The sequence below is a fragment of the Lissotriton helveticus genome, chromosome 8 (genome assembly GCF_964261635.1).
Source record: "Lissotriton helveticus chromosome 8, aLisHel1.1, whole genome shotgun sequence".
NCBI classification, from domain to species: Eukaryota; Metazoa; Chordata; class Amphibia; order Caudata; family Salamandridae; genus Lissotriton; species Lissotriton helveticus.
In genome coordinates this window covers 465,702,682-465,726,522 of record NC_136069.1, presented here as the reverse complement: position 1 = coordinate 465,726,522, position 23,841 = coordinate 465,702,682, and the positions used below count along the sequence as shown (strand labels likewise).

The window sequence follows — 23,841 nt, the reverse complement described above, 5'->3', positions numbered from 1 at the left end:
GTTTACTATTTGGAACCTGGCGTTCCTCGTGCTCTTCCAGGCTCTCTCCACTATCTGCGCCCATGCTGTGTCAGGGATGTCCTTACCTAGGTCCGACTCCCACTTTCCTTTCAACATGGTCAAGGGTTCCAAGCCTTCATTGAGCATTCTGGAGTACAGACAAGTAACTGCTTTGAAAGTCCCAGCGGCCATCATGGTATACTGGCAAGCCATTGATGTCTGTGGCTCCAGGAGACCTGCCTTCCAGTGCGCCTGTATTGCTCTCGCCAACGCTGCGTGTAATATGAAACCTCCTCTTGGGAGGTCGAACCTCTCTTGGATCGTCTGGTAGGGAAGCATGACCCCGTCTTCGTACAGGTCCCCCAACACTTGGAGTCCCGCCTCCTCCCAAAACTGCAAAGGCGACCAGTCGCCGCCATGCGGCAGCGCTGTTACCATCCCAAGCGGTATTTCGGGTGCATATGGGTGCAGTACTCCCACCCTGCTCTGGTAGCGGTTCCAACAGAGCCTAAGCGTGTTCTCCTCCATTAGAAGACCCCTGAGGTCTAACTTCTGCTGCAGCGCTATAAACGATAGGACATGGCGTGGTATCCCTCTGCCCCTCAGATGGACCGGACCTCTGAATTCTCTGGCTACTTCTTGTGTGAAGATCTGTATCTGGGCTGCTAGGTAGTATAACTCAAAGTCCGGGACCGCCAATCCACCCTCAGCTTTGGGCCGTATAAGCGTTGCCTGTGCAACCCTACGTCTACCCACCCCCCAGAGAAAAGACACTATTAGTGATTTCAACAGTTTGAAAGTGGAGCTCGGTATCCACACTGGCAGCGTCTGGAAGTAATACAGGAAACGAGGGAGCGCTACCATTTTTAGGAGGGCCACACCGACAGCGGAAGAGCCGCCCAAAAGGCCATACTGCTCTTCAGCGCTGTCACGCCACGGTCTATATTCCCCCCCAGCAGGTCCGCTGCCTTGTGGTATATGTGTACTCCCAGGTACTTCAGGCAGGTGGGCTCCCATCTCACCACTCGGGCCACGTCAGGCCGGGACTCTCCCTGTCTCGCCGGGATAGACACGTTTTGGACCAGTTCACTCTCAGGCCTGAAACCTCCCCAAATTCCGAGAGCAAGCTCTCAGCCTGCGACAGTGCCCTGTCAGCATCTCCAAGGAAGATCAACAAATCATCCGCATATAGCGAGATATACTGTTGTCTCCCCCTGCTCTTCAATCCCCCATAGTGGCGTCCCGTCCTAATCGTAATCGCGAGGGGTTCCACCGCCAGAGCAAACAATAGCGGGGACAATGAACACCCTTGTCTCGTTCCTCGCTCTACTAGATATTGCAGTGATACCAACGTGCCCACTCTCACTCTGGCCACCGCCGACGTGTACAAGACCCTCGTCCATTGCAGGTAGTCTCCCCCCAAGCCAAAGCGTCCCATCATGTTGTATAAATATCCCCACTCTAGACTATCAAAGGCTTTCTCAATATCTATCGACAGTATCATCGGTTTAGTCGCCTCTGGGTGATCTTCTCCCAACAGACAAACCAGTCGCCTGATGTTCGAGGTCGTGTTCCGCGTCGGTATGAAACCGGCTTGATCTTCGTGGACTAGCGTAGTCATATATTGTAGCAACCGGGACGCCAATATGCTGCTTAGTATTTTGTAATCAGTTGTTAACATTGACAGTGGTCTATAGGAGACCGTGTCTTTACCTTCTCTCCCTGGTTTTAGCAGTGGGATCACCAGCGCCTCTCGCATCGATTGGGGTAACTGACCCAACTCCTTCACTTCCCTATAGACTTCCTGGAGTCTCGGCGCCAACAAGTCATCATACTTCCCATAAAATTCAATGGGTAGCCCGTCTAGCCCCGGGGTTTTGTTGCGGGCCATATGTTTGACGGCTCTTCGAATTTCACTCACCTCTATGTCTTTACCTAGTTCTTTCGATTGGTCCGTATCTAGCCCTGGCAGGCGCAGATCGTCCAGGAAGGTATCTATGGTCGGGTCATTAGCCCGTACCTTACTTTTATAGAGTGCGTCATAGTAGCGCGTAAAACAATGCAGAATCTCCTGTTGGGTGTGAACCACCTCATCTCCCTCCGTTTCCAGGGCCAGGATGGGGGAGCTTCTTTTGGCAGGGTTGGCCAGCCACGCCAGCAAGGTCCCCGCTTTATTTCCTTCTGCTTGGGTTCTCACCGCGTAGGCCTTATAGTCAAAACAAGGTAAACGCTCCACCGCTACTGCCACCGCCACTGCCACCGCCTCCCTCGCTGCGCTAAGTTTTTCCTGTAACTCGGGGTGGCCAGGTCTTGAGCATTCTATCTCGCGTAGTGCATTGTCAGCTTTGTCTAGGTCTCCTATGAGCACCTTCCGCACTCCCACATGCTTCCCTATACAGAACCCACAGACCACCACCTTGAAGGTATCCCATTCCGTTGCTCTCGTTGCAGTCGTACCTGCATTTTCCGCAAAATAGTGAACGATACCCTCCTCCAATGCAGCGTGGAAGAGCGGGTCATCCAACGTTTCAGGGCATAGTCTCCAAGTGGGGACACACGAGGTCTCGGTCATCCACTGCGCGGTGACCAGCAATGGGTTGTGGTCAGATAACGTTCTAGTTAGATATTCAGTACGCACAATAGCAGGCATTACCGTGGGGGCGCACAACACCGCGTCCAGTCTGACATGAAGTTCATGCATTCTGGAGAAGTAGGAGTAGTCTCGGTCACCTGGGTGCTGCGCCCGCCAGGCGTCCACTAACCCCCATCTCATTTGCCAATCCAGCCTACCTTTAGTCAGGCGATGGATCGGGGAATCGGCCAAGGCGAAATGCGATCCATCCAAAAAAACATCCGTAACGGAATTGAAGTCTCCCCCCATCAACAAATGGCTCGCTAGGTATTGTGCCAGAGATCCAGACAATCGTGCCAGGAAGCTCAGCTGATCAACGTTAGGAGCATATACACTGCAGATGGCAACGTTCCTGCCTCTCAACTTCCCGGTGATGGTCACAAATCTGCCTTCAGGATCTACCGTCTGCCCAGTCAGCTGGAAAGGGACCCCCGCTCTAATCCAAATCAGTGCCCCCCTAGCATATGCGGAGTATGTGGTGTTGTAAACCTGGCCCCGCCATCCACGCTGCAGTGCAATCCCCTCAGCCTTCGTTAAGTGTGTCGCCTGTAGTAGCGCAATGTGTACTCCCCTGCGAACCAGATATGCGTATATCTTGTGCCGTCTTGCTATGGTATGGAGGCCCCTCACATTCCAGGTTATGCATCTCAAATTAGCTGTATCACCCATTCTCCCATAGTTTCCTGTGCAATCGACATCCTACTCCTGACACTGCATCGGTGAATATGTACCCCAAACTCCCCTTTGAACATCCCAACCCCCACCGCCCCCCAAGAACAGGACCTAGCAACTCCCATCTAGTTCCCATCCAAACCATGATAGCTAACAAACAACTGCTAAGCCCAGCAGCAGGCACTGCGGACATGCCTTAAGGGCAAATAGAAAAAACATCTATTTCTTTACTTTTGCTATAATCGCGGCACCCGCGCTTTACTTTTAACATTAAAAGTAAAGCGCTGGTGCCGCGATTATAGCAAAAGTAAAGAAATAGATATTTTTTCTATTTCATTACTTTTGCTATAATCGCGGCACCCACGCTTTACTTTTAATGTTAAAAGTAAAGCGCGGGTGCCGCGATTATAGCACAAGTAAAGAAATAGAAAAAAAATCAATTTCTTTACTTTTGCTATAATCGCAGCATTCGCGCTTTACTTTTAATGTTAAAAGTAAGGCGCAGGTGCCGCGATTATAGCAAAAGTAAAGAAATAGAAAAAACATCTATTTCTTTACTTTTGCTATAATCGTAGCACCCGCGCTTTTAATGTTAAAAGTAAAGCGTGGGTGCTGCGATTATAGCAGAAGTAAAGAAATAGAAAAAAACATCTATTTCTTTACTTTTGCTATAATTGTGGCACCCACTCTTTGATTAAAGACATAGCGCTGCCTGCTACAGTATAGAGAGGCATGAAACTGACGAGGAAGTGGGAGAAGGGAGGGGCTAGGGGAGGGGATTCACGCAAGAAAGCCAGATGCTATCTATGCACGTTGCACGCTCTTGGTGGCCTGCAAAAGCCTATCATGGGTAGCACTTTGAAAGCCGCTTACTAAATATCTCGCCAGAGCAGCGCTTGCGCTGGTTCAGGCGAGACCTAAAAACAGCCATTGCATACACCCTTGGTGACCCTTGGCCACATTGCGTAATACAGCCTCTGGTGCTCAACAGGCATATGTACCAGTTTCTGTATCTGAAGGATCTGTATCTGAAAGATCTGATGAATATGAGTGCAGAGGCAAAGAGGCCAGTGTACTGACGACGTGCCTCAAAGGAATGATGCACAGTCCCATGGACCTCCCGGACAGTGTTTTCTCCGCCTGCAAGGGGCGCTCATTTAAAGACCTACCCCCAGCACTAAGAAAGATGGAGTGGCTGCTTCAAATAGCCGCTCCACCTTTCACAAATGCGCTGCCTTCAGGACAGCACATTATTTGTAAAAGCGTGCACTGTTGCAGTTTGCGCCTGACGTACCTCGTTAAATGTGTACCTTGGTGCAAACAGGGACAGTGCATCCTAAGTATAATACTGCCCCTAATTGCAACACTTTTTTCCTCCTCCATTAAGTTTTCCCAGTATTTTCCTTTTGAAATTCATGCAGGGGAAACAACTCATGAGTTGAGGAAATGAGCACTACTTGTAATCTCGGTTTGAGTGCAAACTGCCTTAGGTACCTGAAACGGGATTGAAAAGAATTCTTTATAAGGCCCTTAATTGTTTTAAGACAGTGGCGCAGCCATGGTTCCATGAGTAAGAAAGATGCCCCCTGAACTTTGATTTAGAAGTAAAAGGCTGTCTTAGTTGGGTTGCAGTGGGCCTACCTCACTCCTTAGCCTCTGTGCCTTTTCACCTGCTGCACTAATTAATGACAGCCATGCCCCCTGTTTTTAGGGAATGAAATACAGCTCCGGTCAGCTGGGTTTACTCAGATATCCGATCATCTCTTTGGTTTGGTAGAGTTTGTACGGTGTTGTGAGGTTGTTGAGTGTGTTTATAAAATATTTCAAACAATTACTGTAATATTTCTTTAGCCCTGATGAGAGATAGAAAATTGTCAATTTTCCGCTTGCACATATGTTAAATCAATACAAGATTTGTGTGTAGTGCTTTTGCGCCAAGTGCTTTTTTTGTCTGACAAATAATGTTGTCTTTTACCTAGGCCTCTGAAGAAGTATCGAAATGCTTGCAAGCTACAAAGGAAATACTGTGTGGTACCGGCGAAAAGGAACCTCAGACAGAAACAGTAGCTCAGCTGGCACAGGAATTGTACAACAGCGGTCTGTTGGTCACGCTGCTAACCAACCTCCATCTTATAGACTTTGAGGTAGGTCTGATAATGTCTGTTTTGTGCACACAAGCGGAGTAGCGTGGATGAAAACCATTAATTTATTTTCCAAAAAATATTATGAAGCACATGATATCGGGAGGGTTTGCAAGTACGTGTTGGGAATTGCAGTGGTGGAAGGTAAACTTTAATAAACAGGTGGGCATAAATACCACCGTTGTCGAACTCAACCTTCACAAATCTTTCTTAAGTGATTGTCGTAAGAAGAAGTTTTACAGACTATTATATTCTATTCATGAAATTTTAAGAGCGCATAGTCTACGGGTTGGTTCTGATCCTCACAGTTGCTTTTTGCTTTGCGTACCCCCGGAAAACTTGAAAGAAATAGGGCACTTCAACATAGTTGTCAGAATTATCCGTCTATACAATTTAACAGTTTCCTATTATTTAACTAAAGTAAGAAGCATTCCCTTTCACGTTGGCTAGTTTCATCCCTTCATTTTGACGACGGTCACTTCTAAGTAGATCATATATTAAAATTGATAATCGAATTGGAAGGGGAAGAATGACAACATGAAAAATGTTATCTTACAATCGCCAGTCCTAGAAACTAGAACTATTAATCTCATTGGATAGAAGTTAAAAGATGAAACAGCATTGCTGAGTTATATTGATCTCACAGACTCAGACCCCCATAGAGAAAGTATTTATAGAGATAATTAGACCATAAAGTCTATTAGTCCAGATAATGAAGTAACCATCATAGCATCAAAAAGTGACGTCTGCCACAAACGAAACGATGCCACTTCATGAACAATACATGTTCCAAATCAGTATAGATTACCGCTCAAATATCAGCTTGAAATGTAGTGTAGATGTGCATTATTCTTGTCACAAAATATAAGCGTTTCATTTTCAGAAGCTATATTTATTGACCAGCACATACCAGCTTTTATTTTCAGTAAAAAAATAAAATAATACAACAAACACATTTAGTCGTCAAACATCAGTCATCAATCCATTTCATAAAACACCTCTCCTTATTGTCAAACATAATTTTTTAATAGAATTTCAGTAGATTCTTTTTTTAAAAAAATTTTTTTTATTAAAGCATGCTCATCACTAGGAGTTTACCACAGGACAACAGGAATAGCTTAATACACAAACAACATGTAAAAGTGGACAATAATCACAAAACAGTAATCCTGTATATAGGGGAAGCTTGTACGGCCCATTCTTTCAGGAACTTAGCAACCCTTCTCTCTCCCGCTCCCCCCACCACCTGCAAAGGCATCAATCGCACAGTGGTCCCACCCACCTTGCTAATACCCGCTATAACCCTGCCAGGGGCCCCAGATTTTCTCCCACTTGTTGGGACATCCCCGGTATGATACACCACCTTTTCCGCCTTTTGACACCAATCAAGATCGGCCTTCCAGTCTGCGATTTTAGGTGAGTTGGGACTGCCCCATGCTCGTGCTATATTCCTCTTCACCACCTCTGCAGCCAGATTGAGTCAGATATTTTGGTATTTCGTCCAGCCTTCCTCCCACGATATCATTAATAAAAGCCATTTTGCATCCAAAGAGATCTCATTTGCTGTCACTTGGAACATCACACCCACAATGTCTTTCCAGAATTCTGGAAATCTAGGGCATTCCCACAAGACATGGTAGAAGGTGCCTTCTGACCAAACCTCCGAAGACACCCTGTAGATGTTGACCTCCCAATCCTAGCAAGTCCGGTCCTAGAATAGTAGGATTGATGCAGAATTTAAAGCTGAACTAGTTGGAATCTCACAACTATTGCAATTTTGCGTGGGCTCTGGATCGCTTCCTCCCAGTCCTCGTCATCTTAATCACAGAGATTTCCCCCCTGACCACCCGCAATGCCACTAATGGACCAGAAGAGTTGTTCAGTCATTTCCGGTATATAGTTGAAATTGCCTTGCCCAGGATGTGGTCTATTAAGAGATCTAGAAGTGTAGCCTTTGCTCTCCATTTCAGTAGATTCTTTGTCTAGTTGTGCCAGTAGTGTAAGTAGCTAAGGTGACCAGACAAATTGCTCGGAAAATGCTATTTTGTTTGTTTTTGGCAAATATAATCAGACATAATAGTTCTAGAGTATTGATGCGAGTATTGATGCAGTGTCAGCGTTTTTGTGTGTTTAGCGTCATTCTTCGATTTGGTGGCAGTGATCAGTGATTTTGAGAATTATGAATTGTCCTTCAAAGTTTCAGATAGATCCAAAAACCTTTTCACCAGCTGTGGGTCTCCAGTGACTCTAGTCGTGTCATGCAGCTGCAACTCCTCCTCTGGACATTACAACAGCATATTATATCAGGGCCAGCTGGTAAACTGGCAGCATTTTCAGTTTTTTCAAGCCTCATTAATTTGGTTTCCGAGATCTCAGTTTCACTAAGGAAATTCCTCAGCACTAGACATTGACTGGGTCAGGTGTCTTCTACAAACGTTTATGCTTTCAGGCCTTGTTAAAGATGATGCAAGAAGATATCCCTTTTGGAGCCACATGACAACTGCATGTAACATCTTGGATTGGAGCTCAACGCCACAGCCTTCTGATGATGTAAAGAAGAGACATCTTCCCAAGAGTGCTCACTGGGAGGATAACCTTTCTAATCAACATGAAACTGAAGTCTTGCACTGCAGATCTGTAAATTAAAAATCTCATTAACTTCATATTCCAGTTGATGTTGGACTGATGTAGGAAGGAGCAATGAAATAGACCAATCTTGAAGGGTTTCAACTGAGGTGCATGGAAGACAGTGTGAATCTTCCAATTTAAAGGCATAGAAGCTTGAAAGATACAGGATTGAGGCATTGAGTAGTACAGAATGGACTATAAAAATTAGGGTTTAGCTTACTAGATTAGGACAGAGATGGTTCAAAGTTGTGACTACAACCAGAGTTTATCTCCAACAGATTAGGGTACTGCAAAAGTCTCTGAATTTCCGGCTATTCTTAAATGTATCCCTAGTTTCAAGTAAACTTTCCCTGATTGTGAGTCTTTGGTTCCAGCGATGAGTGATAACATCAACTGTAACTGGAGCCAATGAAGATACACGAGGAGTGGATAGAAATACCCAGGGATAAAGTCCATGCATACAGAAGAATGAAGAAACCTTGGTAGCACTGTGAATAGAATCGTTACAGGAGACTTCTGCAAATGGAAGAAAGGCAATCCAATTGATTTGGGTTGCATTACAGAAACAATGTAGGAACTGTTCTAGACTCTGATTAGATTGCTAGATCTTACCCTTCGTCTGAGGATGAAAGCAAGAATGAGTCACATTGATATGTAACATCTTACATAATTCTTTTTAGAAACTGGAAATATATTGAGAGTCTCAATTGGAAATGTTGTTATGAGAAAGTTCATGTAATCAAAAGATGTCTGTGCTCAATTGTTTAGGCATGGTGGGAGCAGAAAAAATGAGAACAATTGAGCCATCTTGGAGAATAAATCATATGTCACCATTGTGTCTGGATGTTCTTCAGAAGGTAGTTGATATCGTATGCCATGGTTCAAGAGGAATGGATTAGGCTGTAGATAACCAAACAGTTTGTAATAAACTGATTTTCCTTGGGCACAAATTGAACAAGCTAGAATATACTGCACTTCCAATGATACTGAAGAAACAATTCTTTAAGGAACTGAATGGCTTACTTGCACACTTAATCTGGAAGTTAACTGGAACGACTGGCGATGGCCACGTTGGCACAGCCATTGAGGGCCGGAGGTATGGGGTACCCAATTTTGAAGTCCATTATCATACTGCACAATTGCTATGGTTGATGAGATGGTTGTGAGGCATTTGCATCCCTTGAAGGTTTAGATATTAGCAGACACCCGTTTGAAGGAGGGTAATGGGACTGTTGATGGAGAACTATTTGGATGTGAAAGGGCATACCCATCCTGCTCTTGTAGCTCAGTGGTACTTGCAGACGTATTCAGCTAAAAAGAAAGTGAAACCTTGTATGCACAAGATGTACCTCTGTGGTGCCTTTAGAAATTTCATAGTGCAGTATACACACATTTTATATTAAACCTTGGAAGGAGGCTGAGCTCTCAGCAGTGGGAAACCTGCATGGGACAGGGAGCACCCTGATGGGATTACAGACGTTACAGGAGGAGATGAGCCTGGTGGACGACCACTTTATGGCACATGTGCCTTGACAAAGACTGCAACATTCACATTGGGGAACAGAGAATGTTGAACCTAAGATCTCCAAGGTCCTTATAAATCTCCTCACCTTGAGCTACTGTAGACATGTTGTTCCTATCCTAAAATCAACATTGGCACCTGCATTCTATCCTGACCTATCCACAGATAGCAATAGGAACACAATCTAGGCAAAGAAGATTCGGAGGTTCAATGGATCGTAGCCCAAGATAGTCTCTAGAAATCAAATTGGAAAGAATGATAACATTGAATTTGTCAAGTATCGTGGTGTTATGTTCAATGGAGCGTTCAAATTGCTTCAAGCTCAAGTTTCTGGAAGCCCGCGCCTTTGAGTAACAATGTTGCAAAGACGCGTTTCCGAGAGTGTCCGCTCTGCATGTATTCTGTTTTAGGCTGCACTCTGTTTCTTTGAAATACAATGTTGCAAAGACGCGTTTCCGGGAATGCCCACTCGGCGTGTATTCCGTTTTAGGCTGAACTCTGCAGTCGGCATTCGAGATTGTTGCAGGAGAGCACGACTGACGACGAAGAAATGGTGAAATCCGAGCAGAAACAGAGTTCAGCCTAAAACGGAATAAACACCGAGTGGACACATTCGGAAACGGATACTTGACAAATTCAATGTTATCCTTCGTTCCAATGTGAAATCGATCATCATTTGGTGATTTGGTTCAAAATCGAACCGCGTAGACCTGTTTGTTGTATACCAAACAATTGTATTTTCCAAATATGCTAGTCTAGTTGTACATTCCTAAACAGTTTCTGAATTAAACAACTATATTGTGATTTTGTGTGATGCACAACTAAGTTAGATTAAAAACATTCCCTTGTTTGGTGATTGATCCTTGGTGTATGAATTACCAAGGAGGTGGAAGAAGCGTGTATGTGTGATGAAAGGTGTTGCTGAATGAGGAATGTGGTATGATTGACCAAGTATGAATGCAAATGGTGTGACAAGTCAAAGTGTGGGTTGGTCATTGTGTGATCTGGTGAAATTCTTCTTTAAATCGCTTCGCTTCTCTTCTGAAGTATTTGTTGTGGTGTTTTTGTATATAAAGATTTGTATTGTATAAAAGAAAAAAGTGAACTAAAATATGGTTCTAATAATAAACACTATTGAATAGTAACAGTGCATATCGACTTGTAGCTTGTGCGCCTGTTCAAGTGTTCAGAAGTTGATTATAAGTATTGGCATTTGTGGTTGTTTTTTCCACATTCTATGAAGCCATCCCAGGCGGGTTGAAACTGTCTTAGTACTCCAATGAGCAAGGATGTTCTGGACCGCGGTCCCCAGTGCAAGTGCCATCTGTTTACCCCTCCGAGATTTAAGGGGAAAGGTAATAGCATTAGGAAGGCCCAGAAGAACATACACTGGTAATCAAGGGATCTGCCTGTCGAAGTGGGAATCCACGCCGTCAATTATCTGCTGCCAATATGTCCCCAAGGAAGGAAAGTCACACAGTAAATGAGTTAGGGTACCCAACTGGCCACAGGCTCGCCAACAGTGCGGGATCCGTGAGGGGTTACCTCTATGAAGTCGTACAGGCGCGAGGTACCTTATCGGACCACTCAGCGGTGCGGATTTCTCTATCCTTGCATCAACACCGGCCCTCACGGAGGTTCTGGCACTTGCGTGAGACCATGCTGCAGCGCCCCTCAGCTGTACAGCAAATCCAACAGTGCACAACTAACTACCTAGACCTCAATGACTCCTCTTCCATCTCTACAACGACCCTCTGGGAAGCACTGGAGGCGGTGGTTAGAGGAAAATTCCTGGTTATAGCAGCAGCAGACGATAAAGACAGGAGATTGAAACGGGAGCGCTTACCCAGGGAAGTAGCCTAACTAGAACGCATCCACCAACGGACGGGGCGCATAGAGTCTGGAAACAGCTTAAGTTGGGTAGGGTGCAGTTGCGGGGCTTGGTGTTGATCGGGCCGAATACGCAGCCCTTTGCCTGAAACATGCATTCTATGTGGGGGGTGGATAGGTGTGGGAGACTTCTTGCCAATAAGTTGCATGCGCAGCGACAGGTGTCCCGTGTTACTATGATCCAGGACCAGCAGGGGAGGGAGTATGATACCGATCATGAGATTGTGGATGCGTTTCGGCACTTTTATGAGACCCTATGGCCCAGACTCTGCCTGGTGAGGAGCCGACCCGCTACCTACAGGAGGTCGCCACATCTAAACTTTTACCAAGCCAGGCAGAGGAGCTCGCAGCTCCTATCGGCTTTGAGGAAGTCATTTCTGCCATCTCTCGTTTGAAACTTCATAAGTCACCGTGCTCGTACGGCTTCTCCTCTGTTTTCTATAAAACGCTTTGCGTGCTGCTAGCCCTGCGCGCTGCTAGCCCCACTGGAGCAACAGCTGATTTAGTCTCCACCATCCTCTCCAGTTCAGTTGCATTAAACCCGGTCTGGATTTCTCCCCTAAGCTCTGGCTTTCACTCTGCCTTTCTCCCAAGGATGTTACATCTCCTAATGTGCATATTCCCTGTACATATTCCTTCCATTTCTTTCCTGTGCAGGGATCTCCAATTTTTTCATCAGTTTTTAGCTGATAACACCAGATTACTGGGTCATCTGGCCTATCAGCAAGGGTTATGTTCTACCTTTTAATATCTTTTCCTTTGGACACACTCTTTCCACATGCACGTGCTCTCTGACACATTTTAGAGGCAGAAGTCCTTGTCATGTTGATCAAGGATGCCATAGATGCTGGACTTATGGAAGAAACAGGCACAAGATTCTCTTCCTTCTATTTCCTGGTCGCTGAGAATGGAGGTCTTAAATCCATCTGGAATCTTTGTTTTCTGGAATTCTGTATTCAACAAGACAATTTCAAGCTGCTTTCCCTGAACCCTGAATGCAATTGACTGATTACATATTCTGATTCCTCGTGCCCACAGACATTTCCTGGGGTGGATGGTGGGATTACAGTTTTATCAGGTCACAGTTCTACCTTTTGGACTGGCAACTCCTTGCACCTTTACAAAAGTGCTGGTGTTGATTTCATTACGACTGTCACGAGTCCATGTATTTCTGTACTTGGGTGACAGGCTGAGTTCCTGGTGCTGGTCAGGGATAGCCTTTAGTACTGTCTTTCGTGACTTGGGCTTTACCTCAGAAGTCCAAAGTCTGTCTCAAGCAGAGGATAACCGTTTTAGAGCTGGTACTGCACATGATTCACATTAAGTTCTTTTTCCCCTCCTCAGGTGATTATGAATATATGGAAGATGATTCTTAGTTTTCTGAAACTGGGTTTTACCTGGTTTTGCAGGTCTTGCTTTTGCTTGGCCTTGTGTATTCTAAAGGTGCCCCAAACAGAAAGCAGATTAGGGCTCTTCGCTGGTGTGTCAGTTCTCAGTGGCTCCTGCATCAGGAGGGTCTCACAGCTCCAGTTCATCTGCACTGATGGGTGTACCCCTTTCAACTTTTAGTTGACTTGTTCCATTCAGCCCTCTGCAGGATCAGGCTATTGTGGTCATGGACGCGTCCTTGTTGCGTTGGGCTGACCATCTGGGTGCTATGACGGTGCAGAACCGTTGGTCTTATTTGGAGCAGCCACTACACATGGAAATGCTTGACCTGTGAAGAAGTCCATTTTGTCAAGGGAACACCATTCAGATTTTACTGAATAATGTCACCAACCTTCATTATATCAACCAACAAAGTGGAGTGAGGATATGGACCTTATGTTGGGAGCTGATTCACCTGTGAAAGGTGGCTCAGCTATGGGGGATTCTCCTGGTAATGGCTTACCTAGCAGCAGTAGTGGCTGGTAGGAAATGAGGGTGGGACAATATAAAAACAATACTGCTTACCTCTTCGCCGGCCGTGTTTCTCCTCCGCTTCTCCGGCGAGTCCGGAACAAGGAAGCACCCAGGCTCCCCATAACCAATCACAACGCTGCCAGGAAGCGTTGTAATTGGTCTCAGTGCCGTGGATTGGTGCTTAGATGGGGACTGGGGGCCTGGGTATGTTCCCTACCAGGCTGTGTAATGCTGCCTGGTGGGGAACATGCAAAATGAGCATGACTGTTTGGCCGGCGTGAGACGGCCACCAGCCAAGCAGTCATGCACACTTGGAGTGTACAAACCAATCCTCCCCTTGTGCCTCCAGCCTCGCTGCGCCCTAAACAATCCCTGAACCTTTGAGATATAAAATGATAATAACTATTTTAATTTCATTCTATTGCTCAAAGAGCAATAGGGCGATTCTCCTCCGCCTTAGTGGAGGAGCCGCCTCTGCCTAGCAGGCTACTTTGTTGTGAGGGTAGGCTCTTTCAGGATCCTCTGACTGGAAGGCCATGAGTGGAAGCTTCATCTAGCAATTATGAAGATGATGATTCTCCAGATTAGGGTTCCCGTTAGTGGTTCTCGTAACCATAATTCCGGGCAGAAAATGTTCTTAGTTTTGGGCCATATACTTCCCTCTAAATGGTATTTGTGGATGCCTTCAGATTCAGCTAGTTTCAGTGTTTGCTGTATGCATTTCTGCTGATAGCAAAAGTATGTCAAAAAGTGCAGGAAGATCACACACTGTTGATTCTGATCAGCCTAGGCTGTGCTCAGAGATTCTAGTATGCTTATCTATATGCACTCAGAACATGATTGCTCCTTCTTCTCCTGTGCAGAGTGGATCTGCCCTTGGAGCACAGTGGTCAGGTGCTGTGACCAGTTAGCATCCTTTTGCTTTTCTGATGAAGTCACTGTAACCGTTGTGGCAGCCATGAAGCTTGCCACCAAATTCATTTTCAAAGGTCGCTAGTCTACGTTTGTTCCATATTGCAAGTTAGAAAGCATCAACCCCTTTTTCTCTTCATAACTCTCTTTATTGGCATCTAGAGAAATATAATCATTAATCAGTATAATTCATAAGAACAACAAGTTGTGACACTGTAGTATTCAACACAAAGTAAGTGCTTTCAATACATTGCACCCTACATTTTTACTTTTCTAGGTTCATTTTGCATCGTCTTCCTTACGTCCCCGATGATTTTGTGTGCATCCTCAGGCTTCATAAATTGGAAGTTCAAGAATATTCTGAGTGTAGAGCCCTGCTTTCCATTTAGTATTACTGGTAACAGTTGTTTCCCTCCAATGTTGTGTATCTCCCGTTGGCTAGCCCAAGCCTAAGACCTAGCAAGGCTTTCTCTGCCTGTCTGTAGCCTTTATCCTATATGATGTGTAGTAATGTCAGTTTTGGATACAGTCAAGTGGGCGACCCAAAATCATCTGGAAAGTTTCCCTGATGCCTTCCAAAATGGGGCAAATAATTTTACAGGACCAAATCGTGTTGAGGAAATGACATTCTTCAATCAGGCACTTGAAGCAAGCTGGGGCGGATCCCCTGTCAAATGCCAAATATATTGAGGGATGAAGCAGACCCTGTGTAATTGCACCAGGAGATAGCTAGTGGAGATCACTGCCTATCTCCGTGCAATGAGCACTAATGTTCATTAGTCATCCTCTAAAGGGCATGAATCCACCTCCCATATAGTGTCTCAAATTACTAAAAGTATATGTGATGCTTATGACAAGAGTTTTAAAGAGCCTAAAGTTCTATATCCTTTTTGACACTTGTGACTTAGCATGTTTGGCTTCCTAAGGGCTCAAGGCAGGTACCCTCGCTGTGGTGGCCAGATAAGGAGCAGTGGCATTTCTAAGTTGTAGATAAAGGTAAAATTGTGAGTGTGCTAATACAAATTCATCCCGAATTTCCAGAAATAAACTCACCTGATTAGAGGATCTTACAACCCCTAATGTGCATATTCCCTCTTTCAGAAACCCTGAGGAGCAGTGTATTTAGCAATTTGTTAATCACAACTAGACGGGTGGCGCAATAAGATGAAGTGAAGGCCACCTTGACCAAATCTTCATCAAAGGTGGATTAATAGCATTTTCCATTGCCACATTTGGGGTTCCATTCTAGAGGAAGGATCTTGTCAAAGAAGTAATTCTCTTTGAAAAGGAGGAGGAGAGAAGCCAGAAAGGATAGTTCTGTAGAATGTATTGCACTTTTGGGTAGGGCCATTATTTTGCTTATTGCAACTCTTCTCACCATCGCTAACGGAAGAGTTGACCAGTGAAGGATGTCCCTTCAAAGATGATCTAGCATAGACAGAATAGTTATCCGACCTGACCACTGATTCCTTGCCAGCTATCTGGAAAGCCCAATTTTTAAAACAATGTGTGCTTACTTGGATTCTTGCCTGATCATTCCAGGCAGTAACATCCGTTGTGACGTTGAGAGGAGATATCCTGGATTTGGTCCAATTGGATCTTAGACCAGAGTGGGTACCAAAATCATCCAGGGTTTGTTAAGCCCTTGGTGCCAGCACAAGGAGTGGTAACTCAGGTAGATCAAGAGGTTATTGGCTTCTAAGTAGTCTTTGAATTCCATGTTTGGTGACCAGCGGAAGAGATTAGCTATTCACTTCTCTGAGCATTTTAGCTAAAACTCGGTTGCCATAAAAAATTGCAGCAGCTAGAGCGGACAACCCTAGGGCCTGCCCACCTGATGGAAAAGTGATCCAGTAGTACCTCCCCTACGTTCACTCATGCCGTTGATCCACTATGAAGCAGGCAGACAAAGGAGGAAAATTGCCAAACCCCATGCGAGTGAGAATTCAAACCCATTTTCATAGTTTATCAACAATATTGCTAGTGTGGTCCCTGCAGTCTAACTCCCAAGGCTAATGTGTCAAAAAGGGGGGATGTTTCCACTATGAAGCAGGCAGACAAAGGAGGAAAATTGCCAAACCCCATGCGAGTGAGAATTCAAACCCATTTTCAAGTTTATCAACAGTATTGCTAGTGTGGTCCCTGCAGTCTGACTCCCAAGGCTAATGTGTCAAAAGGGGGGGATGTTTCAGCTCCCTGTGACTTCAGAAAAACTCAACTAGGATGCCATCGCAATCTCAGCTTGCCTGGCCTTGATCCCTCATTAATCCCTTTAAGTATTGCTTTCTGAGATCTTATGGATTGTCTTATCCCTTGCACAACAGGGTCATTGTGTGGCTACTGTTAAGGGCTCTGTGGTGGCTCTTTCTGCTTTCACGTGTTTACGTGAGAAAGCTTCCCAGGTTAGATTGCCATCAGTAGTGTGTTTTCTGAAATATTGGCTCTAGTTGTTTCCTACAACTGCATTTATTGTTACTCATTTGAACCTCTTTTTAACTTCTTTTGTTTGAGCTGATGAATATTTCCCTGGTTTGATTTCTTACTTTGAAGACAGTTGTTGGTCGCAATAATTATTGCATTTAAGGTCGGAGACCTTCAGGCTCATTCACTTTGTTCATCCTTTACAGTTTTCTACCCAGAAATGTTGGTTCTGTGCACCCACCCACCCTTCTTACACAAGTTAGTTTATACATTTCATATGACTCAGTCTGTTACTCTTCCTTCTTTCCTCCCACCTCCACATCCAACCAAGGAGGAGCAACTTCTTGATCCTTGACCCGACCCCAGGCATGCAGTGTCTTACTTCGTAGACTGCACTTGTCATGAAAGAATGGATGATCAGTTCTTTGTGGCTTTGCTGAAGCTAAGAAGAGCAAAACAATGACAACATTTTTACACTATGTCACCATCTCTATCAAGATCTGCTATGCCTTGGCCAAGAATAATCCTATGGAGGGCTTATGGATCTACTCCACTGGAGCCATGGCTTCTTCAACGGCTCTCTCCAGAATTACTCCCTTTTTTAGCATCCGTGACACAAACTGACAATAATTATGCAGAATGTTGACAAGATTACACTAAATGCAAATCGGTCATTTCGAGCTATAAGTAAGCTGGAAATAGGGGGCGTGGCTTGGCTGCCGATGAAAATGGACGGGTGAGCGCTGAGCTCCGAGGCGGCCTCCCCTAATCATCCTGTTGGAGCTTATCCTGACGACCCTGGGGCCCTGGGATCGCCCGCATCTCCTCCCGCAGATGGTGTGGCCTGATCGGTGGCGGAGGGGTCGGCCCTGCGGCTGTGTGGGGCCGCGCCGGGGATCTCGCGGGCGGCGCCGGCCATTTTCAGCGGCCTAGGTGATCGGCCGCATCCCCGGCCGCGATTATACAAGAGGCCGGCCTACGGTGGGGGCCGGCCGGCCGCCGGCCATCAGGAAGTTCGGAGCCCTGGAATTGCGGGCTTTCTGCGGCAGCGGAACCTGGGCTGCCTTGCAGCGGTGTCCCGGAGGGGCCGAACCGGTGAAGCTCGAAGGTGAGGAGGCTGGGCACATCCTACGGCCCGAGGGCCTGCCGAGCACCAGACGCGGGACGCGGGATCGGGGAGGGCCCGATCCTGCACTGCCTTCCCAGGGAGTGTTCGACCGGCACTGAACGTTTGCCGCTTGCCGCCGGAGTGCCCTGCTGGCGCCGGGAGGCTTGGCGGGCCGGCGCTGTGGACCCCCGAGGCAGCCCGATCTCTTGGGGCCCTGCTGACTGCTGCTGACGTTGGGAGCTGGGGCCCGATCTAGGAGCCTCTGGACGTGGCGGGGCCCGCATCCCGGGAACAACTCCCGCTGAGTGTGCTTCTTCCTGGCCCCCTCGTGGCTGGGACCTTGGCTATCTGCCACTGACGCCGTACTGTAGTGGCCACATTGACTGCCGCCTGCCGGGCGCATCGCTCCTGGACTCGGGGGGGGGGGCGGCTCGCCCGAGAGGGCCCCTTGCGGCTGGTATCCTGGGCTGAGGAGTGTGTTGGCCTAGCGCAGGCGGGGGGCTGCTGGCCTTGGGGGCCCACGGAGCCGGCACGTGTGTGACACGACGAGTGTCCCCTGGACTTGCGGCCTTGTGTGCTGGACAACTGGCGCAGCGTGCACCCTCGACAGATCTACCTGGGGGAAAACACCACTCCTGATATCGAGGAGAGTCGAAGCCGGTTGCCTCCATGGGGAAGCGCCCAAAACCTCCCCCGGGCGCTGCTGGGGGAGCGGCGGACAGCCAGGACTCCACTCCGGACACTGGATCGGCGACGGGCCTACCGCAGGGCCAACTGGAGCAGATCTTGAAGGCCATCGCTGACACCAGGGAGGCCTTGCACCATGACATCGGACAGGTATCCACGAATCTGGGCCTTCTACGTGCGGACCACGGCAAATTGGCAGACCGGGTCAAGCAGACCGAGATCCGGTTGGACGCCCTGGAACCCACGGCTAAGGCGACGGAGGCCTTGCTGGGGGAACTGCAGCAAAGGGTGCAACTGCTGGAGCAGAGGGCGGAGGATGCCGAAGGACGCAACCGCCGCAATAACATACGCGTGGTGGGCCTGCCTGAAAAGATTGAAGGGACAGACATGCTGGGCTATCTGGAGTCCTGGCTGCGCGACGTGGTGGTACCGGAGGGTTTGTCGCCGTTCTACACTCTGGAACGTGCTCACCGGGTGCCGGCTCGGCCGAGGGTCGGCCCCCTCGACCGGTGGTGGCACGCTTGCTGCACTACAGGGATCGTGATCTCATCCTGCAAAAGGCGCGAGCACTGGGGCCCTATAAGGTGGACAACGCCCAGGTTTCCATATATCCGGACTATTCCTTGGAGGTTCAGAGGCAGCGATCAACCTTCCTGGCGGTCAAGAAGGCTCTTCGGGAGGAAGGTATCCGCTACTCTCTCTTGTTCCCAGCCCGCATGCGGATCATGATGGATGGTCAAACTTCCTTCTACGATTCTCCCGACGAAGTATGGGACTGGCCGGAGTTGTACAGGACCGGCGCGGATGCACATCGAATGTCTGGGGAACGGCGGAGGGTGACACCGAGACCTAGGCGGAACAGGAGGCCCAAGAGACGACCGCCGAACGCTCGGACACCCTCTGTCTCACAGACTGAGCTGGAACGCAGGGATGCCCTCCGGGCGGTCTCTGCCATTTCCAAGACAGTGGGATCGACGCCTGCAGTGGAGTCGGGCTCCCGAGGGGGCACCGACGAGGCGGCGTCGGAGGAGTCGGGGGCTGGGGGCCCCGAGCCGCCCCATGTCACTCCTGGAACTGCTGATGACTTGCTGGACGAATGATCCTAATGCCCCCCCGAAGTGGTATTGTATAAGCTACTGTGCTCCTGATCTGGGTTTGGGGTGGAGACATGTCACCCGGGTGGGCGAGGAGCTGGTGTTGGGCGGCTACCTTATGCAGTGGCTCCTGCCATAAATAGGGAGGGGATGCGGAGCGCCTAGGGCGCGATGGGGAGAGCTGATCAGGAGGTATGTGTTGCTTGCGGTCCGTTGGAAATAGCGACAGGCCACCCCCCCCTATCTCACACCTATTGTGGGACTCTGGTAGTTACCAGGGACTGTTCCTTTTGGGATTTAGGTATTTGGATGGGTTTCTACTGTTTGGGACCTATTCTGGGGATGGGTGGGATGCGGGACTGTTGGGTGGTATCAGGGTTCTGGTTCTGGGGTGTTGTCAGTGTGCATATGATTTTTTCTTTATTCAGAACTGTACTTGTTACTGTGAATGGGGACCTTACCTGAGCTGAAGTGTGTGACCTGGAATGTGAGGGGACTGAATTCCATGCTGAAACGTCATAAAGTACATGCCTATCTTGTTCGCAGGGGGGGTTCAGGTTGCCTTCTTGCAGGAAACCCACATTGACCAAACTGAGGGGCGGTCTCTACAGCGCAGATGGCGGGGACAACTGTTTTACACAATATTCTCGGCCTTCGCAAGGGGGGTTTTGATTTGGGTGCGGGCAGGGGTTCCCTTCCAACCTTTGGTAACAGTGGTCGACCCTGAGGGGAGGTTTGTGGCTGTACAGGGCCGCCTAGATGGGAGGGACGTGACGCTTTACAGCGTCTACGCCCCGAATGTGGAACAACCTGCCTTCTTTGCGCGATTGTCTGGGAAACTGGCAACTGTCCTGGCCGGCACGGTCCTGCTTGGGGGGGATTTTAACTCTGTACTGGACGTGGAATTAGATAGATCTCACCCACCACTGGCGCAGGCGGCAGCTCACAGACTAGCGAAGAGTAGGAGAGAGTGGCAAAGTAGCTGGGGCCTGGTCGATGCATGGCGGACCCAACACCCCACAGAGAGGGATTTCTCCTTTTACTCCCCCCCACACGGTCTGCATGTTCGCCTTGACAGCATTCTCTGCTCGCCGGACGCCCAAAGCCTGGTCCGCCACAGCGAATACTTGGCCAGGACGATATCCGACCATAATCCTTGCCTAGTAATGGTCCAATGGATGAGGCGACGTCAAGCTATCCCGACATGGCGGTTAAACCCATTGGCATTGGAGGACCCGGCATTTAAGGCCGATGTACGCATTGGGGTGGGAAGGCTATTTCGATGCTAATGTGGACACGGCTTCCAGTAGGGCGCTGGAGTGGGACGCCTTTAAGGCGGTAATTCGGGGCGTCTGTATTTCGGCTACCACGGGAATCCGTAAGACCCTCCTGCAGGAGGTTGCGCGAAGCGAGGGCCACTTGCGCGAAGAGGAACGGCGCAGCCACGTGACTCCTGAGGCTCACGGAGCGGTTTCGGCCGCACGGGAGGAAGTGGCGTCAGCAATGGAAAAGCTGCGCTGCTTTGACTATAAGGAGTTTCTTGTTCGAGCTCATGCGGAGCGTGACAAGGTGGGCTCACTGCTGGCGTGGTTGGCCAGCCCTGGGACCCGTGGCACTCCGATTGTGGCGCTGGCCGCCCCGGAGGGACACATGGTTTATACGCAGTCGGAGATCAACGATCAATTCCTCACGTATTATGCGCACCTTTATAGGAGCAGGATGCCGGGTGCCCCGGTGGAGCTGGAGGAGTTCCTTTTGGCAGCGCAGCTGCCCCGGCTCGACCCGGAACACGCGACCCACCTGGGCGGGGTTATCTCTGAAGGAGAGATCAGAGTGGCCATCAGACACATGGCCCGCCGCAAGACCCCTGGCACAGATGGGCTGCCGATTGAATTTTATGCAGCCTACGCGGATGTACTGATTCCGCGATTGCAGGCGGTTTATCGGGAGGCCTGGGACACCGGGATCTTACCAGCGTCTACTCGCGAGGCTTTGGTGATACCCTTACTGAAGCGGGACGGCGATGCGAGCTGCCGTTCGGCCTACCGCCCACTCTCCATGCTCACAACGGACTATAAGATCCTGAGCAAGATCCTTGCGACGCGGCTTCTGGCCCACATGCGCACCTTGGTACACTGCGACCAGGCGGGCTTTATTCCCCAGCGCACCACCGCCACCTGTGTGCGCCGGCTGCTTCGGATCATGGGGGGCGATGCCGCTGCTCACCCGGGTGCCGCTGTTCTCTCGATTGACATCGAGAAAGCATTTGACAGTGTTGAGTGGTCATACCTGCTCCGAGTGCTGGAAGCCTTTGGATTGGGCGAGCGCTTTGTAAAGTGGACCGCCTTGCTCTATGCCGCGGCCACTGCCCGAGTTAAGACGGGGGCCACCATCTCTGCCCCTTACGCGGTAGGTCGGGGGACCCGACAGGGATGCTCCCTGTCCCCCCTGTTATTTGCGCTCGCTATTGAACCACTGGCAGCTCACGCCCGTATAGGTCGAGCGTATGCAGGCCTTCCTCTAAGAGCCGACACCCACTACATCTCTCTCTATGCGGACGACTGTTTGCTGTTTTTGGCGGACACAGGCGGTTCCCTGCGTGGGGCCGAGCGATTGCCGTCGGATTTTGGCCACCTCTCGGGACTGAGAGTCAACTGGGGGAAGTCTTGCCTCTTCCCGCTGGCACCGGGGGCGGATGACTCCCAACCGGAGGGCGAATTACGATGGGAATACCATTGCCTCCCTTATCTGGGTACGCACATCTATCATTCGCCGTTGGCCTTCCTAGAGGGTAACATCAACCGGGCAATTCGGAGCTTGCAGGGCTGCATGGGATTCTGGCGGACGCTACCGCTTTCGGTCGCGGGACGAGTGGCGTTACTGAAGATGGTAGCACTTCCCCGATTGCTATATCTGTTTCGCACTCTGCCGATCTGGATCCCTGCGTCGGTTTTTAACAGACTCCGCTCCCTAACTTCTGGGTTCATATGGGGGTCGGGCAGACGGCGAGTTGCACTGGCCACGTTGATGCGCCCCAGGGCAGACGGGGGACTTGCGGCCCCGGACTACGAATGGTACTGCCTGGCGGCGCAACTGCAGTGGCTCACCCAGGCAGTGGCCTTGGAATTCCGAGGTCCAGAGGGAGTAGCAGGCAGACTATTCCCGAGACACGTCATCTCCTTTATAGTCCTGGGCCAGAAACTGGACCTCGCCCAGCTCACAATGGAGGAACGTACGATTCGTAGCTGCTGGCTTCGTTGCCACAGGCGCTCCGGTGCCCCACTCGCCCTTATGCCCCTGAGATCCCGCTAGGGATGAGCACGGCTTTCCACACGGCGGCGACTGGTCGGCACTGGCGACATGGGAGGAGCTTGGCTTGCAGATGATCGGCGATCTTTACAAGGATGGGTCACTGCTCACGTTTCAAGAGTTGCGGGACACTTACGATCTCCCGAGAGGTGACTATCTGCTACACGCCTCGTTAGTGGCCGGTATTCGCCGACACTGGAAGAGCGGGCTCGCCGAACCGCCGACCTCGGAGTGCTGTCAATATGTGGTCATGGCTGCTGGCACTTACAAGGCCGTCACCTGCCTTTACCGGAGGTTGTCGACTGCCACCCTGCGGCCCCTGGATGGACTGAGAGCCAAGTGGGAAGGGGATATCGGGCGACCAATCCCTGAGTCGACATGGCCGCAGCTATTGCGGCGGGCATGGAAGGGCACTAGGAACGCCAGGTTCCAGTTGATCCAGTTTTTCACCCTACACCGAGCATACCTACCACCAGTTAAGATTTCGCAATATTTCGAAGGTGCATCATCGCTCTGTCCTAGATGTAGGGCAACGGAAGCGGACTTCGCGCACATGTTTTGGACCTGCAGTACGTTGGCTGGTTACTGGGAGGCGGTGATGATCTGCCTGAATGCTGTCACGGACCGGCAGATCGATGCCGAAATGGGCACCTGCCTATTATTATGGTTCCCTCACACCCCCCGTACTCGCGTTACCAGTAAATTTTACGATTTGGGCTTGATACTAGCCAAACGAGAGATCACCATGCACTGGAAATCTAGCCAGGGACCCAGCTACTTGCGTTGGAAGACCACTTTGGAGCGGTGGGCGAAACCGGAGAGTGCTTTGCGGCTGCGACAGGCCAGGAGCCTAGATAATGACAAGGCATTGGAGGTGGCTAGAGCGTGGGAGGCCCTGGTTGTTGCGCTCCAGCAGCCTGAGA

At 49.2% G+C, this 23,841-nt stretch overlaps 1 protein-coding gene across 5 annotated transcripts in view; it reads left to right on the top strand.

Moving 5' to 3' along the window:
* The window catches only part of CAB39L (calcium binding protein 39 like), a 698,257-nt gene that overhangs the window by 389,047 nt on the left and 285,369 nt on the right, over positions 1-23,841 (top strand). For all 5 annotated transcript variants that reach the window (XM_078657345.1, XM_078657346.1, XM_078657347.1 and 2 more), the window contains one exon: positions 5,284-5,448. In XM_078657345.1, the coding sequence (XP_078513471.1) occupies positions 5,284-5,448 (165 nt within the window). The remainder of the gene's footprint in view (positions 1-5,283; positions 5,449-23,841) is intronic.